We start from the raw sequence: 25,648 nt of genomic DNA, 5'->3' as shown, positions 1-25,648 counted from the left end.
CTTTCTTCTGTCTTGTTGCTGGTGTATAGAAATGTAACTGATGTCTGCGTATTGATCTTATATCCCGCCACTTTACTGAATTCCTGTATGAGTTCTAGCAGTTTTGGGTGTGGAGTCTTTTGGATTTTCCACATAAAGTATCATATCATCTACAAAAGTGAGAGTTTCACTTCCTCTTTGTCTATTTGGATGACTTTTATTTCTTTTTTGTTGTCTGATTGCTGAGGCTAGGACTTCTAGTACTAGCTGAATAGCAGTGGTGATAGTGGACATCCCTGCCATGCTCCTCAGGGGACTTAGGGGACAAGCTCTCAGTTTTTCCCCATTGAGTATGATATTCGCTGTGGGTTTTTCATAGATGGCTTTTATGATATTGAGGTATGTATCCTTTTTCCTTACACTGAAGAGTTTTAGTCAAGAAGGATGCTGTACTTTGTCAAATGCTTTTCTGCATCTATTGAGAGGGTCATATGGTTCTTGTTCTTTCTTTTATTAATGTATTGTATCACACTGATTAGATTTGCAGTGGCTAAAGAGCTTCCTACTAAAGAATGAATAGGTCAACCAGGAAATAAAGAAGAATTTTAAAAATTCATGGAAACAAATGAAAATGAAAACTCAACTGTTCAAAATCTTTGAGATGCAGCAAAGGCAGTCCTAAGAGGAAAGTATATAGCAATACAAGCCTTTCTCAAGAAACAAGAAAGGTCTCAAATACACAACCTAACCCTACACCTAAAGGAGCTGGAGAAAGAACAGCAAATAAAGCCTAAACCCAGCAGGAGAAGAGAAATAATAAAGATTAGAGCAGAAATCAATGAAATAGAAACCAAAAGAACAGTAGAACAGATCAATGAAACTAGGAGCTGGTTCTTTGATTTTAGTGTATGTGCTGCCAAAGCGAGCACTAGGAGCTGGTTCTTTGAAAGAATTAATAAGATTGATAAACCCCTGTCCAGACTTATCAGAAAGAAAAGAGAAAGGACCTAAATAAATAAAATCATGAGTGAAAGAGGAGAGATCACAAACAATGCCAAAGAAATACAAACAATTATAAGAACATATTATGGGCAACAATATGCTAACAAATTAAATAATCTGGAAGAAATGGTTGCATTCTTAGAGACATATTAACTACCAAAACTGAACCAGGAAGAAATAGAAAACCTGAACAGACCCATACCGGTAAGGAAATTGAAGCAGTAGTCAAAAATCTCCCAACAAACAAAAGCCCAGAGCCAAATGGCTTCCTAGGGGAATTCTACCAAACATTTATCTATTTTATTTATTTTATTTTACATTTTTAAAAATTTTATTATGTTATGTTAGTCACCATACATTACATCATTAGTTTTTGATGTAGTGTTCCATGATTCATCATTTGCATATAACACCCAGTGCTCCATGCAATATGTGCCCTCTTTAATTCCCATCACCAAGCTAACCCATCCTCCCAATCTCCTCCCCTCTAGAACCCTCAGTTTGTTTCTCAGGGTCCATAGTCTCTCATGGTTCGTCTCCCCCTCCAATTTCCCCCCCTTCATTTTTCCCTTCCTACTATCTTCTTCTTCTTCTTTTTTTTTTTTTTTAACATATAATGTATTATTTGTTTCAGAGGTACAGGCCTGTGAATCACAGACCTCTACCAAACATTTAAAGAAGAATTTTTTTTTTTAATCGGATTTGAAGATGTTTATTGCATTCTGGTTTGATGAAAAACAAACAAAACATACATGTATTTAGCATGAGCTGGTGGGTTACACCGAGCCTAACTGGGTGTGCAGCAATCTGAGAACGGAGTCGTGAGCGGCCCCACTGTGACGAAGGTTTCCTGCAGCAATTGGGCACAGGGCGTAATAGTCCCTAGTTCTCTCCTTTCAGCACTGGCAGCAGCTCACCATTGTCTCCTAGTTCCCTAATGATATCCAGACCTCTAACAAGCTCCCCTTTCACATACAGCTGAAGGTATGTGGGCCAATTTGAATAAGTTTTTAACCGCTGAGGAACTTCTTTGTCTTCCAATATATCAAATGTCTCATATTCAACACCAGTATTATTTAGTATTTCCAGAATTTGTTTGCTGAATCCACATTTTGCTTCCTGTTTGTTTCCTTTCATAAAGAGCATCACAGAAGCTTTATTTGTCAGTACTTTGAGCCTTTCCTCTAATTTGGGAGCTTTAGGGCAAATTGTATCTAGTTCATCAGATGCTTCAAGCTCCTTAATTATATCAAGTCCTCCTATGAGCTCTCCAGAAACATAGAGCTGGGGATAGGTGGGCCAGTTGGAATAGGTTTTGAGGCCCTGACGAACTTCTTCATCTGAGAAGATATTAAAACTGCTAAACTGAATATTATGTTTGTTAAGGATTTCCACCATCTGCTTGCTGAAACTGCAGCACGGCTCCTGAGGAGTTCCTTTCATAAACAACATGCAAGGGGCGGCATGAGTTAATTTCTTCAGGTGAAGTTTGAGATCTTCTTTAGGATGCTCATTACCACTGGGTGGGAAGGAGCCACTAGATGCATGGCGCTGAACTTTTTTGGTCAACTCTGGGGCATGTGCACATTCTTCTGAAATTGTTCCAAAAAATAGAAATGGAAGGAAAACTTCCAAACTCATTTTATGAGGCCAGCATTACCTTGATCCCCAAACCAGACAAAGACCCCATCAAAAAGAATTACAGACCAATATCCCTGATGAACATGGATGTAAAAATTCTCCCCAAAATACTAGCCAATAGGATCCAACGGTACATTGAAAGGATTATTCACCACGACCAAGTGGGATTTATTCCTGGGCTGCAAGTTTGGTTCAATATCCGCAAATCAATCAATGTGATAGATGATTGATTTTTAACAGTATTAACTCTGGATATATTTAGGTTAGTTAATGAGTTCTTCAGGTAAACTAAGGATAAATTGCAGACCACTGTTCTTTCAATTACGAAATTCAAAGCCAGTTAAGAACTTAATCTATGTCTAAAACATGAGAGTTCATTTATTCTATGGACATTTGCATTCAAGTCTGAAATTCACTATATATTTGGAGTCATAGGAGCTGTGATGATACAGGGACAAAATTTTAATAATAAAGATGTGTAATGCTAAAGTAATAGTAACATATCTATAGGTCAATAATTTGATTGAATTGATATCATCCTTTGATTGCTTAGTGAATTACTGATTTGTTTATTCTTAAATTAATATATACTTTGGAGTCAAATGATAGAAAAGGTGATAATTAAGGGGATCCCATACACAATATATATAGAAGAAGGAGACTACCAAGCCATTAAATTGCACACTTTTCCTGTGTGTACCATAGAGATGTTGGAGGTTTATTGAGGCCTTATCCATCTCTTCCTCTATTACACGAACCTGTCTGGCTGGCTGTTTTGATCAGCACCTTGAGATAGCACTTTACATATTTATTCACTAATGGTATGCCTTTTTAGTACCTTCTCATAAAATTACAACACTCTGCCCTGTAGTATAATTATTTGACCTCTTCTTATGCCTGCATATTCCAAAACACAATTAGAGGCTTGATGAAAGCTGTTTCTCATCAATATTATGTCTTGTAGCAAAGGTAGTATAATTTCCCAGACCATTTCTGCTTCCTGGGTCCTTAGCTCCACCAGATTGCCCTTTAATAATAATATTCTTAATTTTTTCATTATCTAATGATTGATATACATAACTGTAAAGATTCATCATAGACCTGTCTGATCCATAATTTTTGGATTGTTTTAGAAAAAGTAACTAAATATAGAAATATACGATGCTTTATCTTCCCTTCTTGTTTTTGACAAATTCCACAACGTACTTTCTCTTTCTCATGGTTTAGGGTTGTAACATTGATTCATTTATCCCATCAAGTATTTTTAATTCTCTTCCTCTTTTTCATGATTGTCTTAATAACTTCTATGAGATCCTCTCTGAAGACTTCCTTCTCCTTAATTGAAGACTCGTAATAATGATGAAAAGTTTGGTTTGTATATACAGTCTTTCTTTTAACTTCCCTATTACTTTATTTACTATAAAACAAGCAAAATCCAAACCAAAACAAAAGCAGCTCAATGAAGTTTATATATTTGTTACATACAGTTTTAATTTCTAGCCATTTCTTGGAGGTAGGTTGTTTCTGTGTCTGTGTAATGATTTGATGAAATTGCAGTTTTGAGTATTTTGGTGTATGGTGAGTAGTTTCTGGTTTTTACATTCATGCCTTATATAAAGCATTTCCAATAAATATACACTGCTCTCATTTAAGATGATTATGTTAATTATATATGAGTCAGATAGCAACACAGCTACCCAATGCATGGTTATGAGACATGAAATAAAGTATTTAATCACTCAGCATAGCTCTCTGTTCAAAAAGGAGCATATATTTGCTATAATACTAGTGGCATGCATAATAATTATGTACATTAGTTATATAAAAGTTCTTATCTATCCAATGATGTAGATAGACATTGGAATATATATTTGGCATGATGTAATTTTTCAAAAAGAAGGAAAAATGTACACATACATTGCCAGGTACATTTTTTTTCTTCCCATTTTTTTTTTTATTTGAATTCCAGTTAGTTAATATATAGTGTAATCTTAGTTTCAGGTATAGAATCTAGTGATTCATCACTTGCAAGTAACACCCAGTTCTCATCACAATGAGTGCCCTCCTTAATACCCATCACCCATTTATCCCAACCCCCCACCTACCTCCCCTCTAGCAATCCTCGTTTGTTCTCTACAGATAAGAATCTGTTTTATGGATCCCCCCTTTTTTTAATCCCTATGTTCAACTGTACAAATTTTTTCCTGTGGTTGACTTCAAGTTTCATAGCATTGTGGTTGGAAAATATGCATGGTATGATCTCAATTTTTTCGTATTTGTTGAGGCCTGATTTGTGACCCAGTATGTGATCTATTCTGGAGAATGTACCATGTGCACTCTAAAAGAATGCTGCTTTAGGATGAAATGTTCTGAATATATCTGTTAAGTCTGTCTGGTCCAGTGTGTCATTCAAAGCCATGGTTTTCTTACTGATATTCTGCTTATATGATCTGTCCATTGCTCTAAGTGGGGTGTTAAAGCAATCCGCTATTATTGTATTATTATCAATGAGTTCCATTATGTTTGTTATTAATTGTTTTATATATTTGGGTTCTCTCAAGTTAGGGGCATAAACATTTACAATTGTTTGATCTTCTTGTTGGAAAGACCCCTTTATTATGATATAGTGCCCTTCTTCATCTCTTGTTCCAGTCTTTGGTTTAAAATCTATTTTGTATAAGTATGGCTACTCCAGCTTTCTTTTGACATCCATTAGCATGTCTCCATCCCCTCATGTTCAATATGCAGGTATCTTTTTTCTAAAATGCATCTCTTATAGGCAGCATATAGATGGATTTTTTTTTTTTTTAATCAGTTCTGACACCCAGTGTCTTTTTATTGGAGCATTTAGTCCATTTACATTCATTGTTTCTGGAAATTTTCTCTGTTCCTTTCTAGTCTTTGTTGCTTTGGTCTTTCTTTCCCACTCAAGAGTCCCATTTCTTGCAGGGCTGGTTTCGTGGTCATGAACTCCTTCAGTTTTTGTTTGTTTAGGAAACTGTTTATCTCTCCTATTCTGAATGACAGCCTTGCTGGATAAAGTATTCTTGGCTGCATATTTTTCCCATTCAGCACGTTGACTATATCATGCCACTCTCTTCTACCCTGACGAATTTCTGTACAGAGGTCTGCTGCTAACCTTTTTGCCTTCCCTTAAGTTAGGGACTTCTTTTCTCTTGCTGCTTTTAGGATTGTTTTTCCTTATCTCTATATTTTGCAAATTTAACTATAATATGTCTTGAGTTGGCCTGCTTTTGTCAATTTTGCTGGAAGTTCTCTGTGACTCCTGGATTTGGATGTCTGTTTCCTTCCCCAGATTAGGGAAGTTTTCAGCTATAATTTACTCAAGTAAACCTTCTCCCCCTTTTTCCCTTTCTTCTTCCTCTGGGATTCCTATGATACAAATTTTATTACACATTATGGAGTTGCTGAGTTCCTTAAGGCTACATTCATGATCCAATATTTTTCTTTCTCTCTTCTTTTTAGCTTCATTATTTTCCAAAATTTTATCTTCTATAGCAAGTATTCATTCTTCCACATCTTCCATCATTGTGGTCATTACATCCATTACATCCATTACATCCACTTGGTTTTACATCTTAGTTATAGCATTTTTTATTTCTGCTTGACTAGTTTTTAGATCTTTTATCTCTGTGGTAAGGGACTTCCTGTTGTTGTCTGTGCTTTTCTCAAGTCCAGCTAGTATCCTTTGATTGTTGTTTTAAATTCTGGACCAGCCATATTACTTATATATCAGTTAGATCTTTGGCCTGTGACCTTTTCTTGTTCTTTTTTTCTGGGGTGAATTCTTCTGTCTTGGCATTTTGTCTAGGTCTTTGTCTTCTTCTGTATGTTAGAAAAGCCTGTTATGTTTCCTGCTCCTGAGAGTAATGGTTTCATTAAGAAGAGGTCATATACTGTCCAGGGCCTGGCACTTCAGTAAGTGTCTTGGGTGTTCTGTGTGCACTCTGCTGCTGTGTTTTAGCTGCTCTTTCCCTCAGGTCAGTCCTCTCCAGAGTTTCTCCTCGCTTGCAGTGGGAGGTGTTTGGACTTTGGTCAGAGTGTCATCCTGATAAAGAGCAAAGTCAAGGATACGTGCAAGCCATCCACAAATGTAATGGCAATTACAGACAAATTCAATATCTAGAGTTTTATTAGTAACATTATGGGTGTAATAAAATATAAATCCCGGGGCGCCTGGGTGGCTCAGTCGTTAAGCGTCCGCCTTCGGCTCAGGTCATGATCCCAGCGTCCTGGGATCGAACCCCACATCGGGCTCTCTGCTCCACGGGAAGCCTGCTTCTCCCTCTCCCATTCCCCCTGCTTGTGTTCCCTCTCTCGCTGTGTCTCTCTCTGTCAAATAAATAAATAAAATCTTAAAAAAAAAAAAAATAAAATATAAATCCCATTATTCAGTAATTTAATTATTTATGTGTGAAATGTTTTATCATTTATCAGTAGGAATTTTGCTCTCCTATAGTAGTTTTTTCATCCTAATTTTAATTTTGTTCTTTACTGAACATACTACATATTTTTCATTGACAAAATATTATAAATAATTGGGATGTAGTTCATGGGATTGTGAGAAAAGTCTAGCAAATGCACTGGTGAGTAAAAAGAAGATAGGAGAGTTACTATTTCTTTGTGAGACAGAATGCCTTTAGCTATCACAATGAAATGGATATTGTATAAACTTATATATTTATCACTTGGGTCTGGATATCAGCTGTTTTATGTGAATTTATTTAGCATGTACTAACAAGTCCTAAGTTCTACAAATATTCACTCGTTTAATCTGCATAGCAATCCTATGAATGTTGCATTCTTATACCCATTACACAGAGAGAAACTGAAGTACATCTAAGTTAAATAATTAACTCCAGGTCACAAAGGTTGTAGGGTGGCACCATCAAGACATAAACTTTCCAGCCTGGTTCTGCAGTCTTAGCTGCTATGTTATGCTAAAGTTGGCAGCACACCACCCAGGCATTAATATAAAATAAGCAGGTCACATTCTGAAAACCATCATTTTGACAATTGTTAGTTGGAACCCACCTTATATAATTTTTTAAAATTAAAATGTCTGAAAAGTTTATTCTACTTTCACTTTATATCAACATTTCATTTATTAACTTTTCAATTTTAAATATCAGTTTTAGGGGTCCCTGGGTGGCTCAGTCATTAAGCATCTGCCTTCAGCTCACGTCATGATCCCAGAGTCCTGGGATCAAGCCCTGCATCAGGCTCCCTGCTCCTAAGGAAGCCTACTTCTCCCTCTCCCACTCCCCCTGCTTGTATTCCCTCTTGCTGTGTCTCTCTCAGTCAAATAAATAAATAAAATCTTTAAATAAACAAACAAACAAACAAATAAATAAATATCAGTTTTAAAGTGGTGAATATATAATATGGTACAGAATTAAATAAATATGGGTACATATCATAAAATATGAATATATGCATACATATGTATAATTTATGGACATACAATAGTTTACTAATGATAGAATATTTCCCATCCAGGGCTCTGTGACAGAAACCTAGAAATACTCTTGTCCTCTTTTCTTTCATCACCACTTCTCATTCAATCATTTACTAAACACTGTTGATTCCTCTTCAATACATTTCTAGAATGTATTCTCTTCTTTCCATCTCCACTACCACTACCTTATCATTATCAGTGCCGTGTGCTTCCACTGGGCCTCCCTTCCTCCTCTTGAATTCCTTCTTAACTCCACAGCATGAATGATCTTTTCAAAGAGCAAATGCATTTGCCTTGTAGGCCTACAACCTTTCATATGCTTTTCCAGTTGCTTCTAGAACACCTAAATTTTTCCTTTGTCTTTAATTTTTAACAGTTTTATTTACAAATAACTCATACAGGATGCAATTCACTCATTAAAATGTAAAATTAAATGTGTCTTAGTATATTTACAGAGCTGTGCAATCATCCACAGAATCAATTTTGAAATATTCTCCTCATCTCAAAAAGAAATTCCTCCCTTCTTGGCCATCACTCCCAATCTCCTCACACCACCTGCCAGCCTTAGGCAACCACCAATACACTTCTGTATCCATAGATTTGTCTATTATGGAAATTTCATATAAATGGAAGCAGTCAATATGTAGCCTTGGTTACTAGCTTTTTTCACTTAGCCTAATGTTTTCAAGGTCCATCCATATTGTAGCCCGTGTAAATATTTAATTTCTTTTTATTGTCATATAGTATTCCATTGTATGAATATATCACATTCTATTTATGCATGCATTAGTAGATGGACATTGTGATGCTTTAATTTTTTGGTTTTATTAATACTATTATGGATGTTCATGTATAAGGTTTTGTGTGGACATATATCTTTAATTCTCCTGCAAGTGTAATTGCTGAGTCATATAATAACTCTGTGTTTAACATTCTGGGTAACTGTCAGACTTTTTATCCAAAGCACCTGCTCCATTTTTCATTCTCACCCACCAGCAGTGCATGAAAGTGCCAATTTGCCTACAGCTTCACCAACACTGTTATCTGCCTTTTTGATTACAGCTAGCCCAAAGGGTGTGAAGTAGTATTGTGGTTTCAACTGACATTTTCATGGTAGCTAATGATGCTGAGCATCTTTTCATGTTCTTACTGGTCTTCCTTTGACTTTTGAGGCTCGTTACAGCAGCCTTGTCCCTCTCCAGCCACTTCATCTCTTACCACCCACTTTATAGTGAATATTCCAGTTCTAATGAGCTTCTTTTATCTTTTGAATGTGCCATTTTCCCTTTCTGGTTTAGGCCAGTGTGGTTCCCATTTCCTTCCTCCCTTTCTCTCCTTCTTGCTTGAGCAGAGCTGACTTCATGAATGTAATACATGCACAGTTGCATGGAGCCCGACACTTGTAAGGGCCCTGTGTTTGCTTCAATGTATTGCTGTGGTTGCCTTGAAATTCACAATGAGTTTTGGACAAGAGACCCCACATTTCGTTTGGCAGTAGGTCCTGCAAATTATGTAGCCAGTCTGGTGCCTGGCTCATCATTGTTATTTATCCTTCAGGTCTCAGTTTAGACAGAGATACCTACAAGACATTGTCCCCCACCTCCATAGACTGTATTATGTGTGCTTCCCGAAGTTCATTTATACCAGCATGTATTATGATTTGTCATTTCTTTCCTCTAAGCCCTTTGGCCTATGAGACTTTGTCTTTCTGATCCATGGTTCTGTCCTCAGAAACCAACTTAGTGTGTATCACTTAGCTTTGGTAAGATATGTAGTTCAACCACACAGTTATGGCTCAGGTGATGAGCCACAGAGGGAAAGTAATTCTGAATATGAACTCCAGGGCCAGACAGCCTCAACATCCAGTGCTATCATTTGTAAGCTGTGTGGAAGCCAGCTATTTAATGTTTCTGTTCCTCAATTTCCTCATCTTTTTTTTTTTTAAAGATTTTATCTATTTATTTGAGAGAGACAGAGAGAGAAATAGTGAGAGAGAGCATGAGTGGGGGTGGGGGGAGAGGGAGAAAAAGGCTCCCCGCCGAGCCCAACATGGGGCTCGATCCCAGGACCCTGGGATCATGACCAGAGCTGAAGACAGATGCTTAACCAACTGAGCCACCAGGAGCCCCTCGATTTCCTCATCTTTAAAGTGGGGATAATATTAACGAACCATGAGAGACAGTGGACCCTGAAAAACAAACTGAGGGTTCTAGAGGGGAGGGGGGAGGGGGGATGGGTTAGCCTGGTGATGGGTATTAAAGAGGGCACGCATTGAATGGAGCACTGGGTGTTATACGCAAACAACAAATCATGGCATACTACATCAAAAACTAATGATGTAATGTATGGTGATTAACATAACATAATAATAAAAAATATAAAAAAGAATAAAGTGGGGATAATATTAGTCCAAATCTCTTAGTAGCATAACTGGGATTAATTGGGATTGAGTGAACTAATAAATGTAAAACATTTAAAATAGTGTCTAACTGTCATTGTTACCTGCTATCAGTGTTATATTCAGTTCCTATCTGTTGAATAAATTATTGACGCTATATACAAAGAGAGGAAGAGGGCACTAGAATGTAGGGAAAAATTATGTAAGTTAAGAAATTACATTGTCCATATTACTCTTCCTTGCGTGAATTTGCAATGCTAAGAAGAAGGGTAATTATACAAAAGTTCAGTTTAGGTAATCAAAATAGGAAGAAAATTAAGAAGCTGGGAGCAAGCTCAGAGGAAAGAGAAATTAATGCTAAGAGTAAGTATAGGAATCTCATAAGGAAGGAAGAGAATCTTTCTGTTTAAAATTCTTTGCAGAAATTATTCAACTTAACACAATGTTAACACAATTTTGAGAGGTTAGTTTGGGTAAATTAATGCCAGTAACCTTTGGAAAGTATTTCCTTGTTTATATAATTAGCAGTTATGTTTTGACATTATCTCTAAGTATTTGAAGTTGCATTTAATTTACAGTCAATAGAGATATAATGCCATTACGAAAAGGCAACCAGAATGTGTAATAAAGGGGTGCATGTTTTCTGTATGTCTGTATTTGTCTGGAGTTCAGCATGCTGTCTTTGCTTGCCTGTCCAACATCAGGAGATCCCATGTGCCCTTACTCTCTTCTCTGTGCCTGCTGGCTTCTTTTAGTTCCTTCATATGCCTTCTGGGGGCACAGGCTTAGAATTCTCTCTACAAAACTGCTCCTCTTTCACTATTTTCAGTTCATAATCCACACCTCAGTTTATCAGGGAACATTCCTCTAACTCAGCCCCACCCCTCCATTAACTCACCCATAAGATGAAACTTTGGTATTCCTACATGGTACTTTTCAGTTTACTTGTATGATTTTTTTTAATTAATATCTGCTGAACTTTAATTTCCCAAAGGTAAAAATTGTTCAGTTTTGCCCAACATGTATCCCCAGTGCTTGGGTGCTTCTTGTAGAATAATTGCACAAGAAGACAATTGCTGAGTAACTAAGTGACATGATTCATCAATTTCCCAAAAGGCCAAAGAGGTCAATGACATTGGTATGAAGAAGAAAGATGGGGAATACTGTCACCTCAAATGTGTTATGTACTACAATTGGGTTCTAAACTTGACAATAAATGTCTAGTCGGGTAAGGTCACAAAAACAATCTATAAACCTGATACATTGTATAATTTCAAATGTCCAACAATTAAAATTGACAACAAAATATTTGTGTTGGAACTAAACTCCAGAAGGTAGTTATCACATAGATATTTCATCAAGTGATTCTTGAAAGGACAGTAAACTCTGTAAATAACCATTTCTTTCAGAAAATTCTATAAATAACCATTTTATAAAAATATCGAAATACTATTCAAATAAGCAGTTCTTAAGCTGACCTTCTGGAAAGGTAAAAATATAACGTTAAATCAAATTTCAAAGAGTGCCTTTCTGTAAAGGATTGGAATAATAATGTATAGTCAAGTACTTTACTTTCTAATCATCTTACTTAATGCAGTGATAGAACCTGAATATACTAGATGGACAGCTAATATGCCCATTAACCTGTCTCAATCAAATATCAGATGTCTTAAGTGAATCTTTGGTAGGTGGTGAATCAAAGCCAAGATATAAATTAATTTTCTTTCAGAAGTGTGTAATACCTTTTTGTAGCACAAAGAGAAAGATGTCCTTTGAAATGTCAGATATGAGAAGGAATGACTTTGGTCTTCTAGTGTAAGTATTTGAGATAAATGAATATTGTAATTATTATAGAGCCAATGTCAAGTCTGAAAATGACTTATGATTTCCCAGGGAATCACACACCTTCTCAAAGAAATTCTGTTCTTCCAGAATTTCTGTTAATAATTCCAGATACATTGAAAATAACTTTTCAATTCCAACATCTTTACTAATATCATACTAATTTTACAGACACCAATAGCTTTTTGTAAGTCAAAAATCATATCATTTACAACATGTAATAACATGAGGACTTGTTTACTTTCAAAGGAGCTATATTTGCCTTTCAATTCTGTGAAAGAACAATATTTTTCCTAATAGAAAAATGAAGAATTTGTTTTGTATCATTAATAAGGTATTTTATGCCATTAATAAAGATACTAAATGCAAGTTTTCAACTCATAGTAAATAATAGCTAGAGGAATACTTTTCCTTTACTCAACTACATCTCAATTTCACTATAACTCAATTTGCTTTAAAGATATTAGAATATAATGGTTCTGTCCTTGGTACTAGTCCAGGTGACTTTAACATAAAGTACCATAAAAATAAAAATGTTTTCACATTTGTTCAACTATAATATCACCCTACAGGATGAATTCTTTTTTTTTTTTTTAAGATTTTATTTGTTTGACAGAGAGAGACACAGCGAGAGAGGGAACACAAGCAGGGGGAGTGGGAGAGGGAGAAGCAGGCTTCCCGCCGAGCAGGGAGCCCGATGCGGGGCTCAATCCCAGGACCCTGGGATCATGACCTGAGCCGAAGGCAGATGCTTAAAGACTGAGCCACCCAGGCGCCCCTACAGGATGGATTCTGAAGTTCCAATAAGATTAGAAAAAGTAGTGTATCCTAAGAAAAGCACAAAGTAGTACATTTAATAATTATATAAAATAGTCAATTTATTTTGAATATAAATTGATATTTTCCCAAGAAATTAAAGGAATGATGAGAGAATCCTGCCATGTAAATATGGAAGGGGTAAGGGGGGAAAGGTTGAGACAGGGCTGTGTAGGGTGCTTATGGAAATGACAGTAATTCAGATTAATTAGAAGCCAAATTAATGGTATCCAAATTGTAAAGTGTGCTTAGACAAAAAAGCGATGTCTTAGAAAGGCAATGTCAGATGGAAGTCCTTAAATGTCAGGCTGAGACAGTGGGAGTTTATTCGGACATCAGTACAATGTTAGTCATGATTATAGAGCACAGGGGATATGAAACCTTCATGAAGTTGTTATGAGAATTAAGTTTGCTTTTTAAAAAACTTATTCTTAGCTACATAAGAAATAATTTCTGCATCTGCAATGAGACTTTGCTAGAGAAACATAAGAAATAACATAATGCTGACAGCTTTTGCAGAGTCAGGGAATCTTTTTTGGTTACATACACCCTGAGTGTGATTCTTGTTCTCTCTGAAATCCAGAGAAGCCCGTTAGTGTTCTTCCAACTCAACAGCATGACTAAGATTGCAAATAGGTGAAGCAGAGAGCAGATAGGTCCATGGAAATACAGTTACTAAACATCGAAAATGATAATGTTGAACAAGATGATAAACTAAGATTTATCATCATTTAAAATATCAATAGATAAAGGTTCAGAAACTGATCTAAGACTGAAGACATGGTCTAGCACGGGCATGAGAAATAATTAGTACCATTCATGGAAGGGAAGACCGCAGGAGAAGAGCAGGTTATACTGGGTGAGGGAGTGATATGTTCAGATCTGCGCATGCTGGTTTGAGAAACCTATCAAATGGGCATGTCCTGAAAGAGACAAAGCTGGTTCCATAGCTCTCCAGGCAAAGCGAGATCCTGCGTGGAGAAAGAGTGACTAGAGATCTCAACTGCTAATATGGGAGGGGATGAGAGTGTCTAAGCAGAGTGCATTGGGTGCATCCAGGACAGAAGCCAGAGGCCCCCAGGGAGAGAGGAAGCTGCAACCCAGACTAAAAAGTAGTCAGGTAACACAGGAGAGTGTGGGTGTCCTGAAAGCCAAGGGAAGTCTGCCCTTAAGGAAGGAAGGGTAGTTCAATAGGGGCCAAGGATAGATAGAGGTACAATAAAATAAGGAAGTAATGCCCATTTAGTTATCAAAAAGTAGTTAATTTGCATAACAAATGGCCATTCTGCTTTTGAGTTTACTTATTCTAATTTTAACTTCTGTGAGTTTCTGCATTTTTTTCTTTCCTCTCAAGTAAGTGATTGGGTTGGCAGCCGAACATCTTAAATATTGGCAGAAGAGAATGCCTTCTGCTTGAAAGCCTCACCTTACTATTTTTTAGCAATACTTGAGAGTTGGGGAACATATTTTTGGCCTGATCTGGGTTGCATAATACATTCCCAGCATGTTTTTGTTTCTTTGTTTTTATTTTTTTATTTTTTTTAAAGATTTTATTTATTTATTTGACAGAGAGATAGCGAGAGCAGGAACACAAACAGGGGGAGTGGGAGAGGGAGAAGCAGGCTTCCCGCCGAGCAGGGAGCCCGATGTGGGGCTCGATCCCAGGACCCTGGGATCATGACCTGAGCGGAAGGCAGACGCTTAACAACTGAGCCACTCAGGTGCCCAGTTTCTTTGTTTTTAAAGAACGTTTTTACGATAATGATGGTAAATGAATTATGAGTGACTGATATGGTTGTATAGTAATTGCATGCCCGTATAAAACTAGAAGACAAAAGAGTGATCATATTGTATCTCAGTCAACTTCATGTTTGAAAAAGAGCTTTAAAATAGTCTGTTGATATTAATAAAAGAAAATAAATAAGTTTTAATAATACAAAGTGCATGTATTGAAATTTATTTGAATTTCAGTTATATAGAAAATTAAACAACCATTATATTATTACATAATAACTTACATGTTTCAAAATAAATGTGTGGTATGAAGTTTTTATTGAGGCACGAAAACCTAAAATATTGAAAATAATCAATTCAATAATAGTAAAGTACATTTACAAATTAATTATAAAATGCCAAATTTCACTATATTTCCTGATTGTACAAAGTAAAATTCAGTAAATAAACTGTCTTTGTTTTAATATGTGTGCTATAAAGGTATTTAAGTGATTTAAGAAAACAATTGTAGGTATACCAATTAGTTTGTACACAAGAATTCTTATTTGAAATGTAATCTATAGGCTATTGGATTATGAGCAATTCCTTGATTTGCATCAATATTCATCAAATATGTGATTAATCTTTTCCATGTTGTTTCCATTGACTTTCTAAGAATGACTTAAATAGTGCTGTTTTTAATAATTTATCTGTTATGAGTAATGTACTAAATAGGTTTAGGAACAGTGCTGTTTCATTCATTCAAAAATAACTATAAATTCTTATTAAAGGCTTTAATTCTCAGACATCTTGATACATTATCTATACATGGTGAAATAGGAAACTAAAGTGAAGGAGGAATATCATTTTCTGGTGGGTTTCAGCCAGAATTGAACAGGCATTGTTGTTCTGTTATGTTTGCAAGGAGCATAATTGGAAGCCAACAAAGCCCTTCCTAGAAGAACAAGCAAGCTTTTTAAAAAGCACAGAGTGCCTAAATAAAAGAGGTTGATAAAACATGTGTTGAAGTTTTTACTACATGTTAGTGTCCCTGTAAGCAAGTGGGCAGGTACAATGGAAAAGCCAAAAACAGTAAGTCATAAATACAGAAACATTGCTTTCAAAAAAAAAAAAAAAAAAAAAAGTAATGCAGTTAAGACTTTATTTTCATTTATCATATATGTGATAAACACCCTATGTTTGGTCATCATTTGCATGAAACAAGCGTAAAATCTTTCTTTTTCCTGAATCGATGTAAACAGAGCCCAGATGGCCGTATCGAAGTCAAAGGGCATCACGGAAGCTCATCACTGCATATTAAAGATGTGAAGTTGTCAGATTCAGGGAGATATGACTGTGAAGCTGCGAGTAGGATTGGAGGGCACCAAAAGAGCATGTACCTTGATATTGAATGTAAGTTATTTTCCTTTTGTATGTTTATTAAAACAATTTTGTCTGCTTTGGAAAATACGAATTTTGGTAGGATCCTCAAAATACCTCTGAAGTTCATGATTCGGTATTTGACTCATAGCTCTAGAACTAATGTAGCCATTCAGAGTCAGTTATTAGAGACATCTAGTGGATGTTATAGGGCATTTCACAGTGCTATTTAATGGTTTTGATACTACTTACTCTGAAAATTGTGATTTTCTTTTTTTGCAGTGTGTTTAACCCAAACACAATATAAATTGAATTGTATTAGTTATCAGTAATTGGTTAGTATCTCCTTAGAGTTTTATCTGTTGATTTATAATATTAATGGTCCTGTGTTTCACCTGTGTAGTTATTTTGTTGAATTATTTTACATCCTCATAAGATATAAAATAGTATTTTTAAGATGATTTAATATATCAGCATTCATATTTATCAGAATAATGCTTATTGTCTGTAAAGAGGAATTATGACAAGGAGATGTGAGATTGGTGGAATATGAGGACTAATGTACATGCACAATCCACCTTACATCATTCAATGAGATTTTAGAATAATTTCATATGTATGTTCATAAAAAGGAAGAAATTTAATATTATTTTCAATAAATATTCAAGAATCATCAATGTTGGAGATTCTCTGATGTTTAAGAAGACATAACTGTCATAGTGGGAGTGTATAAGATGCTCTTATTGACAAAACATTTCTATTGGAGAATTTCTAGTACATTAATATTGATAGAATGTTGTGATAACTATGAAATAAGATGTATTTTCTTGTTGAAAATGTCTTTAGAAAGCAAATATTTCCTCAAGAACAAACACAAATAATCCATATTATTTTACCTATTCATAAGTGTCCTTGTTAAGAAATTCATGGAAAGGCCAATTAAACAATTATAAAAAAATTATGAAGGATATTAAATAATTATTTCACAAATTACAGATTTCATTTGCTAAAGTTAGAGAACTTCCAAGAAAGTTGTTTTATTGCCATCATACATCTTAAAAAAAAAAAGAAACAAAAAAATGCTATGATATTATTCAGGGCATACAGAGGAAGAAGTGATGCTAATAATTTATTTAGCTTTTTTTCATAATACTGTTTTCTACTATTTTCCCATTATTTTATATATACATATTAATATGTTACATATTAATACATATACATTTCTTTTTCAAGTCAACATTTGTAGCAAATTATAAATATTTCTCAAACTTTCAACATGTTTGCTTATATTTTATAATTCAAAATATGTATTTTAATCCAAAATTTATTGTTATTTTTTTCCTTTTCTTTAATGTGGACCTACATGAGCAAAAATTTAAGGGTGACAAAACATGTTTACTCAAGCATAGCCACATCCTTCAAAGGTGTCCTAAAACTTCTAAATTGCCCTCCATGGACGCCTACCTAAGTTTTCATTATGAAATAAATGAAAAGCTAAATTAAAATCTATAATTTCTGTGTCTATGTTTTAAAACCTCATTGAAAAGAATTCTAAAAAGCCATACTAGATTAAACCTAGGGTCTTTTCATTGAGCTGTTTAAGATTTAGAATCGGTACTGAGTGATTGTGGACCCAAAATGAATACAACAGAGCTCATGCTTTATTAGAACACTGGATTAACAGTGATTTAAATCAACCTCAACTTGAATTCAAATATCAAAGTGATAGATGGAGAATAATATCCCCTATAATGTGAAATGCTGCTATAAAATTATGTGAGATTTTTAGATATTAGTGATTTCACCTAGGTAAAAAATAATGGGGTAAACACGTGGATTGTATGTTGCAGTACAAATTGCATGTTCTTGTGATCTTTTAATATATGAATACTTTAATACAAAAAAAAAAACTTAAGGCACTGTGTTTTTCAAGGACTGATATAACAAAGTACAAGTTGCTTTTGATCACAGAGGTATTTCCCCTTTGCTTTAAAGGTTTAGACATTGGTCTAAAAGACTTTCTTTTTTCTAATCAAGGATTTGCCAATATTGTTGATATTAGACATTGGGGCGCCTGGGTGGCTCAGATGGTTAAGTGTCTGCCTTCGGCTCAGGTCATGATCTCAGGGTCTTGGGATCAAGCCCTGCGTCAGGCTCCCTACTCAGCGGGAGGCCTGCTTCTCTCTCTCCCTCTACTACTCCTCCCTGCTTGTACTCTCTCACTCTCTCTGTCTAATAAATAAAATCTTTAAAATAAAATAAAATAAAATAAAATAAAATAAAATAAAATAAAATAAAATAAAGGTTTAGACATTGGTTAGCCTGTTTAATTTTCTGAAGTAAATGGTTAGAATAAAGCTCACAAGCAAATTATATAGTATCTCTTATTTAGGGAGGTTTAAAAAAAAAACTTGCTTTGTAAAAGAATGTTTTGAAAATTCTTTGAACATTCCTTGAGATTGTTGTTTCTTGATTAGAAGCTGGCTAGGTAAAACTATTTTAAAAGTAATAAAATAGTTTTTTTTCAACTATTAAACCATTGTTTTAAGAATAATTTTTGTTTTGTTTTATTGATAGCTTTTCGAACATGTGATCAATTTTTCCTTTTTTAAAAATTTAACTTTATTCTTCTTTAGTAGAAATAATTAGAAAAATAAATATCCCCTGTTCTCAACCTTATTGAAATATGGTTGGACCATAGTACAATGCCAATCTATAAAGGGCAAATGTGATCAATTTTGACATATGGATGTGCCCGCAAATCTATCACAATCATCTAAACAAACATTTACATCACCCCCAAGAATTTTCTCAAGCTCCTTTGTAATGCATTTATTCTTTCACTCTCCTCCTCAGGCATTTTTTAGTCTACTTTCTATCACTATAATTTAGTTGTACTTCCAAAACTTTATATATATGGAATCATGCATTACTTTAATTTTAATTTTTGCTAAGCACTTTCAGTCAACACACATTGATATGTTGAATATGAATCAAAAATTTATAATGTTTTCCTGTCTTTGCATTGTGTGGATAAAATAGTTTATTTAGTCACCTGTTGATGGGCATTTGGTTGTTGTCAGTGTGGGGCTATTATGAAACGCCTTTGTGAACATTTTGAACATTGTGTGGAGATAGTTCTTTTTTTCTGGAATAAATATGTTTCTTTGAAGAGCAAAAGATTTTAATTTTGCTCAAGTCCACCTTATCAAACTGGATGCATATATGATATTGTTCATGTTCCATCTAAGAAATCATTACCTAACCTAAGGCCACAAAGATTTATGTCTAGGCTTTCTTTTTATTTTATTTTATATTATATTTTACTTTATTTTTTAAATTTATTTTTATTTATTTATTTTTATTTTTATTTTTTTAAAGATTTTATTTATTTATTCATGAGAGACAGAGAGAGAGAGAGAGAGAAGCAGAGGGAGAGGCAGGCTCCCAAGGAGCAGGGAGCCCGATGCGGGACTCAATCCCAGGACCCTGGGATCATGACCTGAGCCGAAGGCAGACGCCCAACCATCTGAGCCACCCAGGCGCCCTTACTTTATTTTTTTTAAAGATTTTATTTATTTGTGTAAGAGAGAGAGCACAAGTAGTGGGGAAGGGCATAGGGAGAGGGAGAAGCAGATTCACCTCTGAGCAGGGAGCCTGACATGGGGTTGGATCCCAGAACCCCAGGGATCATAACCTGAGCCTAAAGGCAGGCACAACCAACTGAGCTATCCAGGCACCTCTAGGCTTTCTTTTTAATGTTTTGTTGATTTAGATTTTGCATTAAAGTCTATGATCTATTTTGGATTCATTTTTGTGGAGTCTATATATATTATTTTTCATACATCTATCAAAATAACTCAGCGCTATTTTCTAAAAGACTTTCTTTTTTCTAATCAAGGATTTGCCAATATTGTTGATATTTACCAAATACTAGCTTTGGGCTTTGTTAATTTACATTCTTTATATATAAATCTGTTTTATAATTTGTTGATTTCCATTTTATTTTCATTATTTCCATTCTATATATTTTGGACTTGCTTTGATCTTGGTTATAGGTTCTTGAAGTGAAATATTAAGTCATTTACTTTAGGTGTTTCTTATTTTCTAGTATAACCATATAAAACTCTAAACTTCCCACTAAACAATACTTCAACCCAAAAATTATGATATGTTGTATTTTTGTTGTCATTCAAATGGTTGAAAATATTTTATAATTTTTCTCATGATTTCATCATTGGTCCATAGTTATTTGTAAGGATTTAATCTCCAGATATTTAATGTTTTCCTAAATATTTTGCTGTTATTTATTTCTAATATAATTTAGTTTTGCTCAAAAATACCCCATTGTGTGATTTTTTATTCTTTTTTATTTATTGAGATACATGTCCCAGCATCTGATCTATCTCAGTAACTACACAGTGTGTATGAGAAGCAGGTGTATTCTGCGGTCATAGAATGCTGTGTTCTATAAATATCAGTTAGATAGAGGGAGGTGACAGTGTTGTTTAAATCTTCTGTCTTTACTTTTTTTATAGCTGTTTTATCAGAGTGAGAGGTGTTAAAACCCTCTACCATGATTGTGAACATTTCTCTCTCACTTTAATCCTGTTGACTTTTGCATCATATATCTTTAGGCTCAGGAGGCCATGAACATTTATAGCTTGTATGTTGTATTAGTTTTCTAGTTCTGCCAAAACCAGTGACAACAAATTTAATTGCTGGAAACAACATAAATACGTTATCTTTCAGTTCTGAAGGTTGGAGGTTCAAAATGATTTTCACTGGAATGAAATGTCAGGAGGGCTGTGTTCCTTTGTGGAGGCTCTAGGGGAGATTGTTTTCTGTCCGTTTCAGCTTCTAGAATCTGCCCACATTTTTTGGCTCTTGGTCCTCTTCCATCTTTAAAGCCAGCAAAGGCAGATGGAGTCTCTCTCACATCACCCCACTCTAATTCTGCTACTTTTCTCACATCTTCTCTGTCTCTGACTTTTCATTACATGAGATAATTGGATACATTGGATACATTGTATCCATACATTGGATAATCCAAGATATTCTTCTCAACTCAACATCTTTAACTTCATCACAGATGCAAAGTTCCTTTTGCCATGTAAAATAACATGCTTACAGGTTCTAGAGATTATGATGTGAATATCTTTGGTGGGGGGAGAGGTCATTGCTCTCTCTCCCACATATGTCTTCCTCATGAATTATTTTTTATTTTCTCCACTAATCATTTGCCTTAATGTATTTTATATAATATTCAGATAACTACTCATACCTCCCTATGCTTACTGTTTATATACCCTTTTTCATTTATTTACTTTCCACCTAGCTATATTTTTATGTGAAATTAAATTGTGTCTTTTCAGGCAGCATATGACAGAATATTGCTTTTTTATTTATTCTTCAATCTCTATATTAAAATTTAAAGTGTTTGAAGTAGGGATCAGCAATAAATGGGCCAGGTAATAAATATTTTAAATTTTCCTTATATGATCTCTGTCATCTACAAACTATCTTAAAGTCTCGTGCATTGCTCTCTTACAAATGATTAAAAATGTAAAAAACATTCTTAACTGTAAGCATACATATAAGAGGTCCTTGGACTATATTTTTGTCCATAGTTCATAGGCTAGAATATTAAACTGAATGGTGTTATTGATACAGTCTCATTCAGGTATAAAATTTTGTTTTCTGCTTTTTTCCCTCTTTTTTTTTTTCATGTTCTGTTTGATTTTTCTGCATTATTTTGAGTTATGTGAGATTTTAATGATTTATTTTAATTTGTGTGTTGGCAATATGTTTTTGGTATTGTTTTGCTCAGGTGATTCTATAGGAATTATAATACACAAACCTAACATTTCACAATCTTATATAGAGTTAATATTTTGATACCTTATATTAAGTAGAGAAACTTCGCAACTATATAGATCCCTTTACACCTGCCCCACCACTGATCTTTCTATTGTTGATTTCATATATATTACATCTACATTCATTGAAATCTCACCAGAAATTATGGTAAATTGTGTATTGAAGAGTCATACATATTTTTAGGAACTGAAGAGAAAATATTTTAATTTACTTATCCATTTACCATTTATTTCACTCTTTCTTCATCCCTAAAGATCCAATTTCTTTTTGATATTATAGACCTTTTATTCTACCATCTCCTTTCTGCTCCTAAGCCCAGTGAGTTTTTTGTTTTAAGATATTAATTTTTTCCTGAATTTCTAATTTTGTTCTGTTTTATATGTTTTGTTTCTCTGCTGACTTTTTTTATTCTTACTCATTTTATCTATGCTCTCCTTTATCTCATGGAGCATAGTTAGAAGAACCGCTCCAAAATCTATAAATCTAAAATCTGATAGAATCATTACATCTGGGTCATCTTGGGATGCATTTGTTGATTGTCTTTTCTCTTTAGAATTGATCATATTCTTCTGGTTCATTGGATGTCAAGAAATGTTGGTAGGAGTCCTGGATACTATAAATATTATGTTGTGCAGACTCTAAGACTTTTGACAAACATCTGGAAAAAGTGTATTAAGCAGATATTCACTTCTAAATTCTTTGTTGCCTACTATGAGTGGTGACTCAAATCTCAATTAACTTCTTAAAGCCTTTGTTATGCAAGTTTGTGCCTGTCCCATGTATTCAAAGCTCAGGACTTAGGCTGATTTCTGTGATTTATAGGAAGAATTCTGGCATCTCCTTCTATGATCCCTATTTGGGATTGCCCCTTCCTATTCATCTTGTATTGGCTTCTTCCAAGGAACTGTTGTACTTCTGGATATATTTTAGCTCTAGTATCATGGTGAAGCACCTCAACTATGGCCTGCCCTCTAGACAAAGTCATGAGAGAGAAAAAGAAGTGGGACACCAATTTTAATTCCCTTCCACAATCTCCTGATTTTATTTACTCTACAGAAGGCTTAAGTAGTGACTTTTGCTATTGTTTTGTATTTTTGTTTAATTTGTGTCATCTCTAGAGCTTTTAATCATTACCAGTAGGGGAGATGGACAAATCACAAGTTTATACTGCCATTATGGAAGCAGAAATTTCTATATATTCTATTCTTCATACAAACTTAAATCATAAAAATATTTGGTTTCCCTATTCTCTGGAATTGAGATACGAATGTTTTAATTTCAGTTTTTTGGAGTTTTTAGTATATTTCTGCCTTTTACTTTTTTTTCAAATTTCTTATTTTTGTTTTTATTTTTTATAAATCATATATTCTCAAATAAAGCATTACACCAATCAAAGTTTATTTAAAATGCAAAGTCCTAAAAGGAGTTAAGTTTCTTTTTTCCCTTTCAGTAAATCAGTCTTCTGTTCAATTTCATTTATCTCTACAAAGACCTTGATTATCCTGAAAAGTGTATTAAGTTCTCCATATGTAAATCATTTCAGATTTTATTTTTTTTATTTTTTATTTTTTTAAAGATTTTTATTTTTTGACAGAGAGAGACACAGCAAGAGAGGGAACAACAGCAGGGAGAGTGGGAGAGGGAGAAGCAGGCTTCCCACGGAGCAGAGAGCCCAACGTGGGGCTAGATCCCAGGATGCTGGGATCATGACCTGAGCTGAAGGCAGACGCTAAACGACTGAGCCACCCAGGCGCCCCTCATTTCAGATTTTAAATTAAGAGACAGGATAGCTTTAGCTGAGGTTTAGAATTAGATGTTCAAAGTTTTTAATGGCATCCTTCAGCTATAGAGAGATAATTCTGATAAAGGCTAAATTTTATGTAAAACAAAAGAAAATGTCTTATATTTTAAGATGAATAAACACATTTAATTGTGCATTCCATTGACATTTTTCCTTTTTTTTTTTTAAATCTCCAACTGAAAGGAGTTTTTCCTGTGGTTCTAACCTACACACGGATGCTATATATAAGATGTTTCCTCTTGTTTTCTCCTCATGATGAATATGATTTAAATAGCCATTATAAATTATTTGTAAGTCTCTAGAAGTCTAGCTTCCTTTTTGATTAATCCAAATTTTTATGGCATTTCTTCATATACCTTAAAGAGAATTCTTTATTTTTCACAATTAAAATTACTCATGAATTCCAGGACAATACAAAATATGTTGGGAGCCTAGCCCACTTTTCCAACTTTATACTACATTTAAGAAAAATTCTAGCTTTAGCATGATAAAATTTTGCCCATCCATGTGCCTAACCTCTTCTCTGTGATATGTTTATGAGATTATTACCTTATGGATAATATAATTTATTAAAACTGAATATAAAAATGCTTAAAGTTGATGAAAAAGATGGTGGAAAATTCATTTATGCTAAGTTATGTAAATATGCTGGTGAGAGATGAATTTTACTTAAATAGAAATTAACATAATTATTAACCTTAATTTCATTAATTGCTAAAGTTCAGCTTTTATTCTTGTGATAGAAATAGAGGAAATGGCACAATGGTATCATTTGTCTACAGTTAGCATTATTTTGGGGTAGCGTTAAAATGATCATTTGGAATATGTAACCATGGTCATCATTTAAAATTTAGTCAGCCTGCTCTTCTCTTTCCATTATTTTCCTTGTAAATTAGAGTAATTTTGTTATGAAATTTGGAACTTTTTTTTTTACATTTATGATACCACCATTGTAATAAAAATATTATATTCCTTCATATAAAGAATAGTAGAAATTTTTATTGGATATTGCACCAATAATAAGTACTGAAGCTATCTAATAAGCTTATTTCTTGGTAATTAAAGCCTGTGTTGTTTTAAGATAGGATGTTTTATTTAGCAGCTAATTTATAATACCATTGAAACTTTTAGAACCTGACACACAATGCTATGAGAAGTTATTTTTGTAAATAAATATTTACAATTTAGAAATGGTAAGAATATTTTTATTCTGCATCTTTAAATCAAAAACAAGATAGAAACTATGAAAACCACAGACGAATTACACAATGTCATAAAACACTGACCAGAACAATCTTCACTGCCTAACTCAAGCAGCTACAGTATCTTATTTCTAAAAAGGAGTGAAAAAGAATCAAGCCATTTATAATTGTTACCAACCATATTTATTGTAATAGCGCTAAAGTTAAGGTGTTTGGATTAAACCCCCTTTTTTTAAAATTCAAAACCTCTTTTATGTTTCATCTGAAACAGATTTCTTGGCTTCCTGACAGGTCATTTTCAACATTTCAAAGGCATTACCCTTACTAAGAAACATAGGTTGAACTAAAGTTCCAATTTATAAAACAAAGGAGATAACAGGCATGTGATATGTGGTTTAATGCAATAAACACCGATTACATAGTACCTTTGATTAAAATTAGAATATCATTAAGTATTGTGACAATCTACTCATTGCATATTACCTGTTAATTAGACTTAATTATTTTATGTGAGA

General features: G+C 34.2%; 2 protein-coding genes across 2 annotated transcripts in view; one reads left to right on the top strand and one right to left on the bottom strand.

The window, feature by feature from the left end:
* Positions 1–25,648, top strand: part of NCAM2 (neural cell adhesion molecule 2) — a 516,332-nt gene that overhangs the window by 367,655 nt on the left and 123,029 nt on the right. The window contains exon 9 of the mRNA XM_045902626.3: positions 16,133–16,283. Within this exon, the coding sequence (XP_045758582.1) occupies positions 16,133–16,283 (151 nt within the window). The remainder of the gene's footprint in view (positions 1–16,132; positions 16,284–25,648) is intronic.
* On the bottom strand, positions 1,671–2,566 carry LOC123863275 (glutaredoxin-3). Its single transcript, XM_045902627.2, has one exon. The coding sequence runs from the start codon at positions 2,431–2,433 to the stop codon at positions 1,864–1,866; it is 570 nt and encodes a 189-aa protein (XP_045758583.1). The 5' UTR covers positions 2,434–2,566; the 3' UTR covers positions 1,671–1,863.

The sequence above is a fragment of the Mirounga angustirostris genome, unplaced genomic scaffold (genome assembly GCF_029215605.1).
Source record: "Mirounga angustirostris isolate CCGP_5_RB_7025 unplaced genomic scaffold, mMirAng1.0.hap1 SCAF_1, whole genome shotgun sequence".
NCBI classification, from domain to species: domain Eukaryota; kingdom Metazoa; phylum Chordata; class Mammalia; order Carnivora; family Phocidae; genus Mirounga; species Mirounga angustirostris.
This window is presented reverse-complemented; position numbering and strand designations above follow the sequence as displayed.